Genomic DNA, 21,251 nt, shown 5'->3' on the forward strand with positions numbered 1-21,251 from the left:
GATCACAGAGGTCAAGAGCAGCGCGCTTTGCCATAGTGCGTGCGTGTGAACAGTGGAATATCCAATGCAAGTGTGGATGTCCACGGATTGCAAAGAGATATCAGAAGAAGTTTCATGGGTGATGTATTTCATGCTCGGGCTCCACGACACGACAATCACTTTTTGTTGCAGGTTAGTCATTGTTCCGTGAAATAAAACCCAAAACAGCCCAATCTTAAATGAGTTTATATTTACGGCCATCACAGCAAACCCATACAACGGATATTCACAAAAATAGCATGGATAGAACTGGAAACTCAACACAGGTCATCGCCTAGTCCTCTGTATGGCACTAGATATGCACGCCGTCCTGATCACTGGCGGATACGTGGCATCGCGGGCTCCACTGTGTGGTGCTGGATTTTCAGGTGGAGGGTCGGCTGCTAGAAGTAACATCACGCGTGATCAGCGCTGTACAGGTTATGACATTCCTTATATACACGTCACATATGTACATCTATCCAATAAGTGCCATCATTTGGTATTCACATTATAAATTTACACACGGGGAGGTCGTCCGCTGCTGGTTTATAGTCCTTGTGCACACTCTGAAATGTCGCACCTGCAAAGAGACGCCCAATGTCACTGCAAGAGTTCAGTACTGGAGCGCAAATACAGAAGACGCCAAATGCAAAGTACAGGCCGGCCATGAGTCACTGGTGGATCTACGGCCCGAGTCCAGTGGAAGTGATTCTGTGGGGGGAGGGGCTGGCTGATTTACTGTAAACAAAACGTTATTGTATGATGAAAAGTCCGGCTTCTGTCGAATACTTTGTCACTCCATGAGTAATGTACAACATCACTGCTTGCTGTCAGGGGACTGGGATATTCATTTTCTGTATCCAACAGTTCAGTGTTTCAGGCTGGACTTTGAATAGAGATCTTGGCGGCTGCTGTGTTCAGCTCACAGAGTATTGTCTAAACTCACAATCCATAAGCTGTGTGAACAGGACTAGGTAAGGAAAGCCTTTACATGTAAATGAGAATTGTTCTAGTCAACGACAGTAAGCAGAGATCTTGAAAATGATGCGATATTGCTAAACAGTCTATGCATTGTAATTGATTAAGCGTCATTAACTGGACGAGGACTTTTAACTCACGGGCTCAGGTAAAGGACGAGCTCTCCAGCCTCCCCAGCAGTCACACAGGTATCTATAGATATTTGAGTACAGTTTTATTTTATGTTTCTTAGGTTTTTCTTCGGCCACTTTAAAAATTCTATATATAAATTAGGATATTTACATGTTGACCACCAAATCCCACCATACCATACACTGTGCGCTCACCTCAGGGGTCGGGGTACCATTTACACCTGTTCTACAGAGTGGGGGTCTGCAGGGTCTCCTAACAGTCTGGAGCTGCTGCTCAGCCTGTATATCTCTGGCAGTAACGTGTAAGGCGGCATGACTGACGGACGACACAGACGCAGCATGAGAAGAGATGATTATTTTTTTTCCCCAAGGGATCCAAGTGACACCTTAAACTGCTTGTTATAAAAAAAAAAAAAAAAGGAAAAAAATCCTCCGTACACTCTGCACCGTAGACGCGAATGTTGTCAGGTTGGGGATTATTGCAGCAGTGACAGTTCAGCTCCTCCGATAATACACAGTGCCCCCTGTTGTCAGACCATAAACATGATACAGTTTATAATTCCATATATACAGTATATAATTCCTACAAGAAATATTTAGTTTAAAAGTACTTTTACATACAAAAAAATAATACGAATGAGTTTTTTCTTTGAATGCTGGTTAGATTTTTGGATGGATAGAAAAGGTGCAAATCGATAATGTATTTTGTGTGGGGGAAAAAAAAAAATACCCAAAACAACCCTATAAGCTTTATAAACAGTCTATATAGTGAGGATACACAGCACGTACCAGGACTGTAATGCTGACACCTACAGGTGGGGCAGGGGATTACAGCCTTAACCCTAATAATATAACAGATCACTTTATCTGCTGATCTACGAACTGAAGATTGAGATTTTAGGCTGATCATACAGGGAGCCATGTTGTAACCTCAGACAATTGTGCAGACATATCAGGCTCATTATTATGTGCATGTAGGAAAGTCTCCGCCATTAAGACAGAGTAGGAATTCATTTTAGGTTACACAACCTATCCCAGGGAGGACAGATCCCAGCTTTAATTTAAAGGGCAACGCTGCTGAAATGCATTTTTTTTTTTTTCTCGCCAGAAGATTTTGGGTTTAGTGTACACAGAGTTCGAGACCTATAGAGGACAACAGTCCTAATAACTCAGTAATCAGTGGGGGTCCCAGTTCATAAACCCCCAGAGAGGTCGTCATCTGCCTTGAAATTAAGGGAAATTTTCAAAACACACTCCCTACAGATTATTTATTAGACATGCCATAAAAAGGTGTAAGCAGAGGGGTCCAACTCCTGGGAGACACATAGATGCCAATACTATGGGACCTAAGCAGAGGTGGCCTCATGCATGTTCACTCTGTATTAGACAGGACATATCGGAAATCTCCCATTCACTTAATGAGCAGGTAAGGCCACCTCTCCCCAGGAAACAGGAAACCTGCATTCTTGAGATATGTGCGGGATCCCAGTAGTCAGACCCCCCCCCCCCCAATCTCACTTTTATAGTATATCCAGATAAATAGGAAAGCGTATGGAGGAAAAATATTGAATTCGTTAAGCTTTAAAGTGAATCATGTTATTTTTTGGTCCAAAATTCCATGCCAATTAGTTTCTAAATATATCTTTATAGCAGTTGGAGCTCAGTTTCTCTGATACAAAGCTCCAAATCCCCTGCATAAACAGCTACATAATAAAATCATATCTGCCTGCAGCCACCACTAGAGGGAGCTCACTGTATAAAGATGTAGTTTAGAGTTCAATAGATAAACAGTATGCAGTGAGCGCCCTCTAGTGGTGGCTGCAAGCAGATATGGGGTCTCTGTGGTGGACTCAACACAGACCTGTAATATCCTGTTTTTCAGAATGTGCAAGACTGCATTTTTGACTGCCTACTATAGACATTGATTGCTCCCCATCTGTCTCCCCCTATCCTTACTAGCTTTTATGCACATGGGATTTTAGAGGACACTAGGGTGCATCATATTGAAACCCATTGGGGCTAAGAAAGTGTATTTAATCTATGTGGGTAGCAAATATAGTCTGTATCCTACCTTCTATACTCTTTATTCAGTACTTTCCGTGTTGAGTGCTATATAACCACAGTGTTAGTACTAGAGTCTTATATCTAGATGTTTTTAAATGTATGTCATTTTTTGTAATAAAGTTGTTATATTCTTATATACTCTGACTATGAGCTCTATTCTTTTGGTATGGTTCTTATGATTTTATCATGTAACTATGTAGGGGATCTGGAGCTCTATATTAGAAAAAGAAGGCTCGGACATTAAGAAACTAATCAGCACAGAATTTGGAATCTGATTGGTCCAAGGCCGGACATTCACTTGAAGGTCTAACTATACACTAAAAAAAAATGTAAGAAAGAAATTGCAACTTAACACAAAGCACTAGCACAGAGGAGCAGCTTAATGCATCGGCAAAGAAATCTTAATCCGATTTTATTTAGGATTTTCAATACGTTGATAAATTTCTCTGAAACAAAAGTCCGAACACGACATAAATAACCATTTTATAGAGGAATCTTGAAATTCACACACCGTCCTTTTCTGCGATGTAACAAACGTCCTGCATTTACTGGAAAAATAAAATATATACTTCTAACCCCACTTACCTACAGTATACACAGTAACACTGCCATAGATCAGAGAACAGGGCACCACCTTCTCAGGACAAACAGCCACGCACTGAATCTGGCAGGGTCACTGCATGCAAACCAGACATGAACTACTGAGTAAAAGAACTGGATCAAGAAATTTAACAAATTTAGAATTTGGTTTGTACAGTTCTAAAAAATTTCTGGGAACCCCCCCAAAAAAAAAAAGTAAGAAATTTGCATTGCGGGTGGAGACGATTTGTCAGACTTTCAAATACAAATTTGCAAAATGAAAGCCAATTTGTACCGGTTAGAATAAAGCATCGTTTCACGCGACGTTCTAACCGGACGAATCCTCGGAATTACTCGCTTGCTCTAGACATTGGCATTTGGAGCTGCGCGGGGGAGGGCTAAGAGCTTTTTGTTTTGATGGTTCAACCAACAAACTTCTATTCTCAGAATCCAGACCATACAATGGCTTTTTGTATATACAGAGATCGCTCTTTCTGAACAGATTTCATCTCCTGCTTTTAAGGATTTTAATTTCATCAGCAAGCCTAAGGATTTATTGCACCATGGTATAGCAGCAACGTCTGTGTGTAACCACAAAACACTGATTGGATCTCCGCCATCAACCCTTCCTTGTGGTGTTTGTTCTAGCGGTCAGTGGGATATACCAGTTCAGAGGTCCTGTCCTTTAGCCCTTTATTCAAAAGAAAGGGGGGGGGGGGGGATGAATAAAAATAAAAATGTGCACGTTTATCTGTACACCAGGTGGGACAGTTGAGAGGATTTATAGTTTAGCTGATTGTTTGGTGAAAACCTGTGGAAATCGCTTTTTCGACAGCAATATTCATGGGAGTAAGCAACAATGCAGGCATCGCACGAAACTTTGGAGCACACTGCACAGGTGTTGGACGCTCCGGCTCGGTTGCAGAAGCCGCAGCGCAGCGCGGTGGAAGGTTTCATTTTAGCGGTCTGCTGAGAAGCGCGGTCCTGGGACGGTGTCCCGTATGAAGACTTCTCTCGCAGCGCTGAGCCAGAGGAGTAGCTGTCGTTCTGTACGGTAGTTTTGATTGACAGGTTGTTCTGTTTGAGCAGAGAGCCGTCAGGTCTGTAGATGAGCATACTGTCACACTTATGGCATACGGAGCTGCCGGAGGATACGCCGCAGTTTTGGCACTTCATGAATACGGTCTCTTTGGCTACGTGCGAACGCTTGTGATAAGATGGGGTCATCTTGTTATCAAACTGCCAAGAATCGGGCTTGACCAGCTCCTGCCTCTTGACATTTAGTAATCTAGAATCCATGTCCGTGTACAAGTCTACATCATCTTCATTGGGGAAGTAGCCGTATGTAGCGCTGGCTCGTAAAAGCCCATTGGGGTTAGAGGAAAGATTCAAAAACTCGTCAGAGCAGCCGTGCAGAGAGCTGGACATGGACTGCAGGGAGTGTGGGGGACGTATGATTTCGTCTTTGAGGTCATCTTCCGCGTCTACCAGGATGGGCTCCTTGCGCAGGCTCAGAGAGACGGGAAGCAGCGGCGGCGGCGGTTTGTTCTTGCTGTCCCAGTAGCTCTCGTAGGTGTCTACGGACTTGGACGGTTTTGTTACTTTCTGCTTGAAGTAATCCTTGGATGGAGCCCTCTCGCTGGCAGATTTCTGAAGCACCATCCTCGACATGGATATGTTCAGGGTTTCCTTGCATTCCACGCGTCTCTTCATTTCGTCCGTGCAGCCCCTGACGTCTTCGTTGCTGTTCTTACGCTCGTTTACCACATCCACTTCTAAGTAACCTTTATCCTTTACCTGCAGGTAGATTTCCAGGAGAAGTTCACATTCAACTCGTGCTAGAAAAAGTTCAAAAGACACTCTCTTGACTTGTGTGGTGTCCACATGGTCTTTCAGTCTGTAGACAGTCCCTTGTTCTTGTAAATAACCCATATGGTTCAATATGTGCCGGATGTCGTCATCTATTAAAGCAGCTCTGACATAATATACAAATGGCCCAGTGTATGTCTGGTAAGGAGACAAAAGACAAGCGTTAGTGCTGGACAGAATAATGATATAAGGCTCTGTTCACATTACATCAGAGGAAAACGTTGAGGATTTTCCTAAATGACGGAAGGCTGTGACGTATCCCATTGTATTAGCACCACAAAAAAAAAAAAAGTTACTGTGAAAAAGTAGATTAAAAAAAAAAAACTATACAAATTTGGTATTGCTATAATTTTATAAGCCTATAGATTATCTGTCGGCTCTCCCGTGTGGTGTAGTATAGAGGAGCCGTCGGCTCTCCCGTGTGGTGTAGTATAGAGGAGCCGTCGGCTCTCCCGTGTGGTGTAGTATAGAGGAGCCGTCGGCTCTCCCGTGTGGTGTAGTATAGAGGAGCCGTCGGCTCTCCCGTGTGGTGTAGTATAGAGGAGCCGTCGGCTCTCCCGTGTGGTGTAGTATAGAGGAGCCGTCGGCTCTCCCGTGTGGTGTAGTATAGAGGAGCCGTCGGCTCTCCCGTGTGGTGTAGTATAGAGGAGCCGTCGGCTCTCCCGTGTGGTGTAGTATAGAGGAGCCGTCGGCTCTCCCGTGTGGTGTAGTATAGAGGAGCCGTCGGCTCTCCCGTGTGGTGTAGTATAGAGGAGCCGTCGGCTCTCCCGTGTGGTGTAGTATAGAGGAGCCGTCGGCTCTCCCGTGTGGTGTAGTATAGAGGAGCCGTCGGCTCTCCCGTGTGGTGTAGTATAGAGGAGCCGTCGGCTCTCCCGTGTGGTGTAGTATAGAGGAGCCGTCGGCTCTCCCGTGTGGTGTAGTATAGAGGAGCCGTCGGCTCTCCCGTGTGGTGTAGTATAGAGGAGCCGTCGGCTCTCCCGTGTGGTGTAGTATAGAGGAGCCGTCGGCTCTCCCGTGTGGTGTAGTATAGAGGAGCCGTCGGCTCTCCCGTGTGGTGTAGTATAGAGGAGCCGTCGGCTCTCCCGTGTGGTGTAGTATAGAGGAGCCGTCGGCTCTCCCGTGTGGTGTAGTATAGAGGAGCCGTCGGCTCTCCCGTGTGGTGTAGTATAGAGGAGCCGTCGGCTCTCCCGTGTGGTGTAGTATAGAGGAGCCGTCGGCTCTCCCGTGTGGTGTAGTATAGAGGAGCCGTCGGCTCTCCCGTGTGGTGTAGTATAGAGGAGCCGTCGGCTCTCCCGTGTGGTGTAGTATAGAGGAGCCGTCGGCTCTCCCGTGTGGTGTAGTATAGAGGAGCCGTCGGCTCTCCCGTGTGGTGTAGTATAGAGGAGCCGTCGGCTCTCCCGTGTGGTGTAGTATAGAGGAGCCGTCGGCTCTCCCGTGTGGTGTAGTATAGAGGAGCCGTCGGCTCTCCCGTGTGGTGTAGTATAGAGGAGCCGTCGGCTCTCCCGTGTGGTGTAGTATAGAGGAGCCGTCGGCTCTCCCGTGTGGTGTAGTATAGAGGAGCCGTCGGCTCTCCCGTGTGGTGTAGTATAGAGGAGCCGTCGGCTCTCCCGTGTGGTGTAGTATAGAGGAGCAGTCGGCTCTCCCGTGTGGTGTAGTATAGAGGAGCAGTCGGCTCTCCCGTGTGGTGTAGTATAGAGGAGCAGTCGGCTCTCCCGTGTGGTGTAGTATAGAGGAGCAGTCGGCTCTCCCGTGTGGTGTAGTATAGAGGAGCAGTCGGCTCTCCCGTGTGGTGTAGTATAGAGGAGCAGTCGGCTCTCCCGTGTGGTGTAGTATAGAGGAGCAGTCGGCTCTCCCGTGTGGTGTAGTATAGAGGAGCAGTCGGCTCTCCCGTGTGGTGTAGTATAGAGGAGCAGTCGGCTCTCCCGTGTGGTGTAGTATAGAGGAGCAGTCGGCTCTCCCGTGTGGTGTAGTATAGAGGAGCAGTCGGCTCTCCCGTGTGGTGTAGTATAGAGGAGCAGTCGGCTCTCCCGTGTGGTGTAGTATAGAGGAGCAGTCGGCTCTCCCGTGTGGTGTAGTATAGAGGAGCAGTCGGCTCTCCCGTGTGGTGTAGTATAGAGGAGCAGTCGGCTCTCCCGTGTGGTGTAGTATAGAGGAGCAGTCGGCTCTCCCGTGTGGTGTAGTATAGAGGAGCAGTCGGCTCTCCCGTGTGGTGTAGTATAGAGGATCTGTCGGTTCTCCCGTGTGGTGTAGTATAGAGGATCTGTCAGCTCTCCCTTGTGGTGTAGTATAGAGGAGCCGTCGGCTCTCCCGTGTGGTGTAGTATAGAGGAGCCGTCGGTTCTCCCGTGTGGTGTAGTATAGAGGAGCCGTCGGCTCTCCCGTGTAGTATAGAGGAGCCGTCGGCTCTCCCGTGTAGTATAGAGGAGCCGTCGGCTCTCCCGTGTAGTATAGAGGAGCCGTCGGCTCTCCCGTGTAGTATAGAGGAGCTGTCGGCTCTCCCGTGTAGTATAGAGGAGCTGTCGGCTCTCCCGTGTAGTATAGAGGAGCTGTCGGCTCTCCCGTGTAGTATAGAGGAGCTGTCGGCTCTCCCGTGTAGTATAGAGGAGCTGTCAGTTCTCCTGTGTGGTAGTGATTTGATTAATTTGCTTACCCTTGTGGTGTCCTCTCTGCCCAGTTCTTACCTTAATATTTTTGTACTCTTTCTTCCAAGGGTAAAGGAAGAGGTTAATGCCAATAGTCTCCAGCATAGCTGCCGCATTGTGTAGGGAGCGCAGATTGGATGTCCGCAGGGTTTTCAGGGAGTTCTCACAGACTTCGTAAAACCTGATCAGCCGGAATCTATAAATGGGATCAATTTTCGGCAAGCTGAGTAAGGCCGATGCGGCGGTGCGGAGATACTCATCGCTGATGGCTCGCTGTTTAGTATCAGAAGCTTCCAGTTTGGATTCGTGGAACTGTACATATTTTCTAAAGAGATCTTCCTTGTACTTTGTATCCATTGAAATGTGGCTCTGGTCGCAGGTCTGTAGTTACCTCATCCCATCCATGGCTTTTCTGTGGCGTCGGGATTCGTGAGGTGATGATCAGTCATTCCGCTGATAGTCAGGAATCTACAACACAGAGATTATCAGCATCAATAACGTCCATCATAACAAGCTTTATGCCCAGAATAGAAGACGACTGCAGGCACATCCAGAGGACGGACCTTGTTGTGCGACTCCAGAGATGATCAAAACTTGCAGTTTGCTGCATATCTGACATCTCCCAACAGTTGCATTGCAATGGGAACCATTGAAATCCAGCAACATTTCCCACTCATCTATTGGATCTAGAGTCAAACAGGGGAAATGCTACCAAATAAAACACAACAGCCGCATCATGTGACATATCTAAATTACATAACTGAAGTCATAGTCTATTCCTGGCCTTATACAGGCAAACATGATCCGCTCAAACAGCATTTCCCCTAAAATAAAACATCCCCAGTAAACAGAAAACATTGTACGCTGGAGATGTACTTCATTAAAATTACCTTCCTGTCGTAATCCACCGGTGTCTCCATGGTTACAGACTACAAACAAACGGTGTAGTCTGATTCGTAGTCATACTTCCTTTCATCTGTCCACTACTTTTTGCTAATCTTAAAAATGTAGAAGACTCTCTGATGAAAGGGGATCAGACTACGGGGTTTGTTTGTAGTCTAACTGTGGAAACACAGTCCTGCACAGGAGATTGGTTATGCAATTTTAGATGCATTGGATTCAAAAAAGAAAAAAAGTAGTTACAATGGTGGACATAACTTTTATATATAGTGTAATACAAAAAAGATTAAAAAAAACTTCCAACCACAACAGCATTCCATAAATGACCAGCAGAAAATGGACCCGAACATGGGGAGATATAAATCCTGGCGTGTAAACATCGTGGGCAGCACTAAGGTCCTGGGTTCGAATCTAGGACAAAAACTGCGTGGAGTTAGTATATTCTTGTGTGTGGGTTTTTCTCTGAATTCTCGCCTTTCCTCAAAAACAGAGATAGGGAATTTAGATCGGGAGTCCCAATGGGTTCAGTGATAACTAATGTACAGCGCCGCAGAATATGCTGGTGCTATATAAGCAATAGAAATAGAGATCAGACAGAAGTCCAGGTAACCGCGGGACTTCTACATGATTGCACCTTATATCCCTATATGTACAGCAGCCGAACCCTGAAGCTAGAATCCACTGAACCAGAACACAATAGTCTTTCCTGAATCACACGCCGGGGGTGTAAACCACCTGAAAATCCCCAACTGCTGCTCCAAACATCTGTCAAAGCAAAACCTCTGATAAGGTCATACAGCAAGGAAACACATAGAAGAACATGGCCCCCACATCATAACTACCACGCTGCCCTTACCTAACATGCTGCCCCAAAAGCAGTTATCAGAAAATAGTGCAATCGTCTTCATATAACCCGGCCAGTCGGTGCAGGGACGGACAGGGCAGGTGGAGACAGGGCAGGACAAAATAGAATATTACATCACGTTCTGATTGCTGCCTATGGATCTGCATTTTAGGGCAGTAGGCAGTATAATCATACATCTATCATTATATATCATTATTATACACCAGTGCAGAGTCTATAGGGAATAATGTACAGTACAGGGGTATAATCATCCATTATATATAGTTATTATACACCAGTGCTGAGTCTATAGGGTATAATGTACAGTACAGCAGTATAATCATCCATCTATCCATTATATATCATTATTATATACCAGTGCTGAGTCTATAGGGTATAATGTACAGTACAGCAGTATAATCATCCATCTATCCATTATATATCATTATTATATACCAGTGCCGAGTCTATAGGATATAATGTGCAGTATAATCATCTATCCATTATATATCATTATTATATACCAGTGCTGAGTCTATAGGATATAATGTACAGTAGTATAATCATCCATATATCCATTATTAAATACCAGTGAGGAGTCTACAGGATATAATGTGCAGCACAGCAGTATAATCATCCATCTATCCATTATATATCATTATTATATACCAGTGCTGAGTCTATAGGATATAATGTACAGTACAGCAGTATAATCCATCTATCCATTATATATCATTATTATATACCAGTGCTTAGTCTATAGGGTATAATGTAGAGTACAGCAGTATAATCATCCATATATCCATTATATATCATTATTATATACCAGTGCTTAGTCTATAGGGTATAATTTACAGTACAGGGGTATAATCATCCATATATCCATTATTATATACCACTGCGGAGTCTATAGGATATAATGTAAATTACAGCAGTATAATCATCCATCTATCCATTATTATATACCAGTGCTTAGTCTATAGGGTATAATGCACAGTACAGCAGTATAATCATCCATCTATCCATTATATATCATTATTATACACCAGTGCTGAGTCTATAGGATATAATGTGCAGTATAATCATCCATATATCCATTATTATATACCACTGCGGAGTCTATAGGATATAATGTACATTACAGCAGTATAATCATCCATCTATCCATTATTATATACCAGTGCTTAGTCTATAGGGTATAATGCACAGTACAGCAGTATAATCATCCATCTATCCATTATATATCATTATTATACACCAGTGCTGAGTCTATAGGATATAAAAGTACAGTGCAGCAGTATAAACATCCATATATCCATTATTATATACCAGTGCTGAGTCTATAGGGCATAATGTGAAGTACAGCAGTATAATCATCCATATATTCATTATATATCATTATTATATACCAGTGCTGAATCTATAGGATATAATGTGCAGTACAGCAGTATAATCATCCATATATTCATTATATATCATTATTATATACCAGTGCTGAGTCTATAGGGTATAATGTGCAGTACAGCAGTATAATCATCCATCTATCCATTATATATAATTATTATATACCAGTGCTGAGTCTATAGGGTATAATGTACAGTACAGGAGTATAATCCTCCATATTTCTATTATATATCATTATATACCAGTGCTGAGTCTATAGTTTATAATGTACAGTACAGTATAATCATCCATATATCCATTATTATACACCAGTGCAGAGTCTATAGGGTATAATGTACAGTACAGCAGTATAATTATCCATCTATCCATTATATATCATTATTATATACCAGTGCCTAGTCTATAGGATATAATGTGCAATACAGCAGTATAATCCTCCATATATCCATTATATATCATTATTATATACCAGTGCTGAGTCTATAGGATATAATGTACAGTACAGTAGTATAATCATCCATCTATCCATTATTATATACCAGTGCTGAGTCTATAGGGTATAATGTACAGTACAGCAGTATAATCCATATATCCATTATATACCAGTGCTGAGTCTATAGGGTATAATTTACAGTACGGCAATATAATCATCCATTATATATCATTATTATATACCAGTGCTGAGTCTATAGGATATAATGTACATTACAGCAGTATAATCATCCATCTATCCATTATTATATACCAGTGCTTAGTCTATAGGATATAATGTACAGTACAGCAGTATAATCCATATATCCATTATATATCATTATTATATACCAGTGCTTAGTCTATAGGGTATAATGTAGAGTACAGCAGTATAATCATCCATCTATCCATTATATATCATTATTATATACCAGTGCTGAGTCTACAGGATATGTACAGAACAGTATAATCATCCATATATCCATTATTATATACCAGTGCTGAGTCTATAGGATATAATGTACAGTACAGCAGTCTAATCATCCATATATCCATTATATATCATTATTATACACCAGTGCTGAGTCTATAGGATATAATGTACAGTAGTATAATCATCCATATATTCATTACATATTATATACCAGTGCTGAGTCTACCTGGAATAATGTACAGTACAGGGGTATAATCATCCGTATATCCATTATTATCTACCAGTGTGGAGTCTATAGGATATAAAAGTACAGTGCAGAAGTATAAACATCCATATATCCATTATTATATACCAGTGCTGAGTCTATAGGGCATAATGTGAAGTACAGCATTATTTTTCATCCATATATCCATTATATATCATTATTATATACCAGTGCCAAGTCTATAGGATATAATGTACAGTACAGCAGTATAATCATCCATCTATCCATTATATATCATTATTATATACCAGTGCTGAGTCTATAGGATATAATGTGCAGTACAGCAGTATAATCATCCATATATTCATTATATATCATTATTATATACCAGTGCTGAGTCTATAGGATATAATGTACAGCAGTATAATCCTCCATATATCCATTATATATCATTATTATATACCAGTGCTGAGTCTATAGGGTATAATGTACAGTACAGCAGTATAATCCATATATCCATTATATACCAGTGCTGAGTCTATAGGGTATAATTTACAGTACGGCAATATAATCATCCATTATATATCATTATTATATACCAGTGCTGAGTCTATAGGGTATAATGTGCAGTACAGCAGTATAATCATCCATCTATCCATTATTATACACCAGTGCCAACTCTATAGGGTATAATGTGCAGTACAGCAGTATAATCCTCCTTATATCCATTATATATCATTATTATATACCAGTGCTGAGTCTATAGGATATAATGTACATTACAGCAGTATAATCATCCATCTATCCATTATTATATACCAGTGCTTAGTCTATAGGGTATAATGCACAGTACAGCAGTATAATCATCCATCTATCCATTATATATCATTATTATACACCAGTGCTGAGTCTATAGGATATAATGTACAGTACTATAATCATCCATTATATTTCATTATTATATACTAGTGCGGAGTCTATAGGGTATAATGTACAGTACAGCAGTATAATCATCCATCTATTATATATCATACACTAGTGCGGAGTCTATAGGATATAATGTACAGTACAGAGGTATAATCATCCATATATCCATTATATATCATTATTATATACCAGTGCTGAGTCTATAGGATATAATGTACAGTAGTATAATCATCCATATATCCATTACATATTATATACCAGTGCTGAGTCTACCTGGAATAATGTACAGTACAGGGGTTTAATCATCCGTATATCCATTATCTACCAGTGTGGAGTCTATAGGATATAAAAGTTCAGTGCAGAAGTATAAACATCCATATATCCATTATTATATACCAGTGCTGAGTCTATAGGGCATAATGTTAAGTACAGCATTATTTTTCATCCATATATCCATTATATATCATTATTATATACCAGTGCTGAGTCTATAGGATATAATGTGCAGTATAATCATCCATCTATCCATTATATATCATTATTATATACCAGTGCCGAGTCTATAGGATATAATGTACAGTACAGCAGTATAATCATCCATCTATCCATTATATATCATTATTATATACCAGTGCTGAGTCTATAGGATATAATGTGCAGTACAGCAGTATAATCATCCATATATTCATTATACATCATTATTATATACCAGTGCTGAGTCTATAGGATATAATGTACAGTAGTATAATCATCCATATATCCATTATATATCATTATTATATACCAGTGCTGAGTCTATAGGGTATAATGTGCAGTACAGCAGTATAATCATCCATCTATCCATTATTATACACCAGTGCCAACTCTATAGGGTATAATGTGCAGTACAATCCTCCATATTTCCATTATATATAATTATTATATACCAGTGCTGAGTCTATAGGATATAATGTGCAGTACAGCAGTATAATCCTCCATATATCCATTATATATCATTATTATATACCAGTGCTGAGTCTATAGGATATAATGTACAGTACAGTAGTATAATCATCCATCTATCCATTATTATATACCAGTGCGGAGTCTATAGGGTATAATGTACAGTACAGCAGTATAATCCATATATCCATTATATACCAGTGCTGAGTCTATAGGGTATAATTTACAGTACGGCAATATAATCATCCATTATATATCATTATTATATACCAGTGCTGAGTCTATAGGATATAATGTGCAGTACAGAAGTATAATAATACATCTATCCATTATATATCATTACTTATATACCAGTGCTGAGTCTATAGGGTATAATGCACAGTACAACAGTATAATCATCCATCTATCCATTATTTTATACCAGTGACAACTCTATAGGATATAATGTGCAGTATAATCCTCCTTATATCCATTATATATAATTATTATATACCAGTGCTGAGTCTATAGGATATAATGTGCAGTACAGCAGTATAATAATACATCTATCCATTATATATCATTATTATACACCACTGCTGAGTCTATAGGATATAATGTACAGTAGTATAATAATCCATCTATCCATTATATACCAGTGCTGAGTCTATAGGGTATAATTTACAGTACGGCAATATAATCATCCATTATATATCATTATTTTATACCAGTGCTGAGTCTATAGGGTATAATGTACAGTATAGCAGCATAATCATCCATCTATCCATTATTATATACCAGTGCCAACTCTATAGGATATAATGTGCAGTACAGCAGTATAATCCTCCATATTTCCATTATATATTATTATATACCAGTGCTGAGTCTATAGGGTATAATTGACAGTACGGCAGTATAATCATCCATCTATCCATTATATATAGTTATTATATACCAGTGCGGAGTCTATAGGGCATAATTTACAGTACGGCAGTATAATCATCCATTATATACCAGTGCTGAATCTATAGGTTATAATGTACAGTACAGCAGTATAATCCTCCATCTATCCATTATATATCATTATTATATATCAGTGCTGAATCTATAGGGTATAATGTACAATACAACAGTATAATCATCCATATTTCCATTATATACACCAGTGCTGAGTCTATAGGGTATAATGTACAGTAGTATAATCATCCATCTATCCATTATATATCATTATTATACACCAGTGCTGAATCTATAGGATATAATGTGCAGTACAGCAGTATAATAATACATCTATCCATTATTATATACCACTGCTGAATCTATAGGATATAATGTACAGTAGTATAATCATCCATATATCCATTATATATCATTATATACCAGTGCTGAATCTATAGGATATAATGTACAGTACAGCAGTATAATGATCCATCTATCCATTATATATCATTATTATATACCAGTGCTGAGTATATAGGGTATAATGTACAATACAACAGCATAATCATCCATTATATATCAGTGCTGAGTCTATAGGGTATAATGTACAGTATAATCATCCATATATCCATTATTATATACCAGTGCTGAGTCTACAGGGAATAATGTACAGTACAGTAGTATAATCATCCATCTATCCATTATATATCATTATTATATACCAGTGCTGAGTCTATAGGGTATAATGTGCAGTATAATCATCCATATATCCATTATTATATACCAGTGCTGAGTCTACAGGATATAATGTACAGTACAGCAGTATAATCATCCATCTATCCATTATATATCATTATTATATACCAGTGCTGAGTCTATAGGGTATAATGTACAATACAACAGTATAATCATCCATCTATCCATTATATATCATTATTATATACTAGTGTGGAGTCTATAGGGTATAATGTACAGCAGTATAATCATCCATATATCCATTATTATATACCAGTGCCGAGTCTATAGGATATAATGTACAGTACAGCAGTATAATCATCCATCTATCCATTATATATCATTTATATACCAGTGCTGAGTATATAGTGTATAATGTACAATACAACAGTATAATCATCCATTATATATCAGTGCTGAGTCTATAGGGTATAATGTACAGTATAATCATCCATATATCCATTATTATATACCAGTGCTGAGTCTACAGGGTATAATGTACAGTACAGTAGTATAATCATCCATCTATCCATTATATATCATTATTATATATCAGTGCGGAGTCTATAGGGTATAATGTACAGTACAGGGGTATAATCATCCATATATCCATTATTATATACCACTGCGGAGTCTATAGGATATAATGTACAGTACAGCAGTATAATCATCCATCTATCCATTATATAACATTATATATCAGTGCGGAGTCTATAGGGTATAATGTACAGTACAGGGGTATAATCATCCATATATCCATTATATACCACTGCTGAATCTATAGGATATAATGTACAGTACAGCAGTATAATCATCCATCTATCCATTATATATCATTATATACCAGGGCTGAGTATATAGGGTATAATGTACAGTACAGCAGTATAATTATCCATCTATCCATTATATATCATTATTATATACCAGTGCTGAGTATATAGGGTATAATGTACAATACAACAGTATAATCATCCATTATATATCAGTGCTGAGTCTATAGGGTATAATGTACAGTATAATCATCCATATATCCATTATTATATACCAGTGCTGAGTCTATAGGATATAATGTACAGTACAGTAGTATAATCATCCATCTATCCATTATATATCATTATTATATACCAGTGCTGAGTCTATAGGGTATAATGTGCAGTACAGCAGTATAATCATCCATCTATCCATTATTATATACCAGTGCTGAGTCTATAGGATATAATGTGCAGTATAATCCTCCATATATCCATTATTATACACCAGTGCGGAGTCTATAGGATATAATGTACAGTACAGTAGTATAATCATCCATCTATCCATTATATATCATTATTATACACCAGTGCAGAGTCTATAGGATATAATGTACAGTACAGCAGTATAATTATCCATCTATCCATTATTTATCATTATTATATACCAGTGCGGAGAATATAGGGTATAATGTACAATACAACAGTATAATCATCCATCTATCCATTATATATCATTATTACATACCAGTGCTGAGTCTATAGGATATAATGTACAATACAACAGTATAATCATCCATTATATACCAGTGCTGAGTCTATAGGGTATAATGTGCAGTACAGCAGTATAATTATCCATCTATCCATTATATATAGTTATTATACACCAGTGCGGAGTCTATAGGCTATAATGTACAGTACAGCAGTATAATTATCCATCTATCCATTATTTATCATTATTATATACCAGTGCGGAGAATATAGGGTATAATGTACAATACAACAGTATAATCATCCATCTATCCATTATATATCATTATTACATACCAGTGCTGAGTCTATAGGATATAATGTACAATACAACAGTATAATCATCCATTATATACCAGTGCTGAGTCTATAGGGTATAATGTGCAGTACAGCAGTATAATTATCCATCTATCCATTATATATCATTATTATATACCGGTGCGGAGTCTATAGGGTATAATGTACAGTACAGCAGTATAATCATCCATCTATCCATTATATATCATTATTATATACCAGTGCTGAGTCTATAGGGTATAATGTACAGTACAGCAGTATAATTATCCATCTATCCATTATATATCATTATTATATACCGGTGCGGAGTCTATAGGGTATAATGTACAGTACAGCAGTATAATCATCCATCTATCCATTATATATCATTATTATATACCAGTGCTGAGTATATAGGGTATAATGTACAGTACAGCAGTATAATTATCCATCTATCCATTATATATCATTATTATATACCAGTGCTGAGTATATAGGGTATAATGTACAATACAACAGTATAATCATCCATTATATATCAGTGCTGAGTCTATAGGGTATAATGTACAGTATAATCATCCATATATCCATTATTATATACCAGTGCTGAGTCTATAGGATATAATGTACAGTACAGCAGTATAATTATCCATCTATCCATTATATATCATTATTATACACCAGTGCTGAGTCTATAGGATATAATGTACAGTACAGCAGTATAATCATCCATATATCCATTATATACCAGTGCTGAGTCTATAGGGTATAATGTACAGTACAGCAGTATAATCATCCATCTATCCATTATATATCATTATTATATACCAGTGCTGAGTCTATAGGATATAATGTGCAGTACAGCAGTATAATCATCCATATATCCATTATATATCATTATTATATACCAGTGCTGAGTCTATAGGGTATAATGTACAGTACAGCAGTATAATCCATATATCCATTATATATCATTATTATATACCAGTGCTGAGTCTATAGGATATAATGTACAGTACAGCAGTATAATTATCCATATATCCATTATATATCATTATTATATACCAGTGCTGAGTCTATAGGATATAATGCACAGTACAGCAGTATAATCCATCTATCCATTATATATCATTATTATATACCAGTGCTGAGTCTATAGGATATAATGTGCAGTACAGCAGTATAGTCATCCATATATCCATTATATATCATTATTATATACCAGTGCTGAGTCTATAGGGTATAATGTACAGTACAGCAGTATAATCCATTATATATCATTATTATACACCAGTGCTGAGTCTATAGGGTATAATGTACAGTACAGCAGTATAATCCTCCATCTATCCATTATATATCATTATTATATACCAGTGCTGAGTCTATAGGGTATAATGTACAGTACAGCAGTATAATCCATATATCCATTATATATCATTATTATATACCAGTGCTGAGTCTATAGGATATAATGTACAGTACAGCAGTATAATTATCCATATATCCATTATATATCATTATTATATACCAGTGCTGAGTCTATAGGATATAATGCACAGTACAGCAGTATAATCCATCTATCCATTATATATCATTATTATATACCAGTGCTGAGTCTATAGGGTATAATGTACAGTACAGCAGTATAATCCATCTATCCATTATATATCATTATATACCAGTGCTGAGTCTACAGGATATAATGTACAGTACAGCAGTATAATTATCCATCTATCCATTATATATCATTATTATATACCAGTGCTGAGTCTATAGGGTATAATGTGCAGTACAGCAGTATAATCCATCTATCCATTATATATCATTATTATATACCAGTGCTGAGTCTACAGGATATAATGTACAGTACAGCAGTATAATCCATCTATCCATTATATATCATTATTATATACCAGTGCTGAGTCTATAGGATATAATGTACAGTACAGCAGTATAATCCATCTATCCATTATATATCATTATTATATACCAGTGCTGAGTCTATAGGGTATAATGTGCAGTACAGCAGTATAATCCATCTATCCATTATATATCATTATTATATACCAGTGCTGAGTCTATAGGATATAATGTACAGTACAGCAGTATAATCCATCTATCCATTATATATCATTATTATATACCAGTGCTGAGTCTATAGGATATAATGTACAGTACAGCAGTATAATCATCCATATATCCATTATATATCATTATTATATACCAGTGCTGAGTCTATAGGGTATAATGTACAGTACAGCAGTATAATCCATCTATCCATTATATATCATTATTATATACCAGTGCTGAGTCTATAGGGTATAATGTACAGTACAGCAGTATAATCCATCTATCCATTATATATAGTTATTATATACCAGTGCTGAGTCTATAGGGTATAATGTACAGTACAGCAGTATAATCCATCTATCCATTATATATCATTATTATATACCAGTGCTGAGTCTATAGGATATAATGTACAGTACAGCAGTATAATCCATCTATCCATTATATATCATTATTATATACCAGTGCTGAGTCTATAGGGTATAATGTACAGTACAGCAGTATAATCCATCTATCCATTATATATCATTATTATATACCAGTGCTGAGTCTATAGGATATAATGTACAGTACAGCAGTATAATCATCCATCTATCCATTATATACCAGTGCTGAGTCTATAGGGTATAATAATACAGAATGACACAAATATACCCGGTATAACACGGCGGGCTCCCCGTCCCCCTGTCAGGCTCTCGCGGGCTCAGATCTCGGGTATCCGGGGACGCCGCAGCTCCACACGCCGGTATCATGTATTCATTCCCGGGCAGGTGTTGAGTCCGGAGCAGAGGTGCTGCCCCCTGCCCGGCACCCTGTTACTCTCCACCCCCTGACAGGAGACATAATACACCCAGCACCGGCCTATGGGAGCAGAACACCCGCTTCATCCAAAACAGTAAACCCTGCACCGCCCCTCATACACACCCAAGCCGGGAGAAGCAGGTACAGAGCCGGCAGCAGCACTCACTGTCACATCCCGAGCCACGGCTTCTCTCTCACCTCCGCCATTATGGAAGAACGCTTCACTTCCTCCTTCATGTGACGTCAACACGCAGACAGCGATGGGCGCGCGCGTCGGCGTGGACCGGTCAGCAGACGCGTCCCCGAGCCCCTGTCAGCAGACGCGTCCCCGAGCCCCTGTCAGCAGACGCGTCCCCGAGCCCCTGTCCTGGCTTGTGCGCATGCTCATCACTTCCAGCTGTTTGGGCGCGCATTTGCTGCCGGTTGTGGCGTCTTCCTGTGTGACTTGTCTGACAGGAAAAATCATCCCTGTGACCAGAATAAAGACCAGATTACATTAAAGGGGCGATGAGTAGTCATAATATAATATTAGGCCGGGGCTCC

At 39.3% G+C, this 21,251-nt stretch overlaps 1 protein-coding gene across 3 annotated transcripts; it reads right to left on the reverse strand.

Moving 5' to 3' along the window:
• Nucleotides 1-208: 208 nt before the first annotated feature.
• On the reverse strand, nucleotides 209-21,014 carry SPATA2 (spermatogenesis associated 2). Of its 3 annotated transcripts, none has more exons than XM_075846650.1 (3): nucleotides 20,907-21,014; nucleotides 8,323-8,751; nucleotides 209-5,780 (listed from the first exon to the last, which is right to left on the reverse strand). In XM_075846650.1, the coding sequence occupies exons 2-3, from the start codon at nucleotides 8,638-8,640 to the stop codon at nucleotides 4,521-4,523; spliced, it is 1,578 nt and encodes a 525-aa protein (XP_075702765.1). In that variant the 5' UTR covers nucleotides 8,641-8,751; nucleotides 20,907-21,014; the 3' UTR covers nucleotides 209-4,520. The 3 variants fall into 3 exon arrangements, with proteins under 3 accessions (XP_075702765.1, XP_075702764.1, XP_075702763.1); XM_075846649.1 differs by having other exon boundaries at nucleotides 20,875-21,003; XM_075846648.1 differs by having other exon boundaries at nucleotides 20,832-21,003.
• Between the last annotated feature and the right edge of the window lie 237 nt (nucleotides 21,015-21,251).

The sequence above is a fragment of the Rhinoderma darwinii genome, chromosome 13 (genome assembly GCF_050947455.1).
Source record: "Rhinoderma darwinii isolate aRhiDar2 chromosome 13, aRhiDar2.hap1, whole genome shotgun sequence".
Taxonomy (NCBI): Eukaryota; Metazoa; Chordata; class Amphibia; order Anura; family Rhinodermatidae; genus Rhinoderma; species Rhinoderma darwinii.

Bases quoted from the DNA above. Each gene is read 5' to 3' on its own strand.
- SPATA2 (XM_075846650.1), bottom strand. From the start codon at position 8,640: ATGGATACAAAGTACAAGGAAGATCTCTTTAGAAAATATGTACAGTTC. The intron at 5,781-8,322 runs GTAAGAACTGGG...TCTCCTTACCAG, and splicing joins AAGAGTACAAAAATATTAAG to ACATACACTGGGCCATTTGT.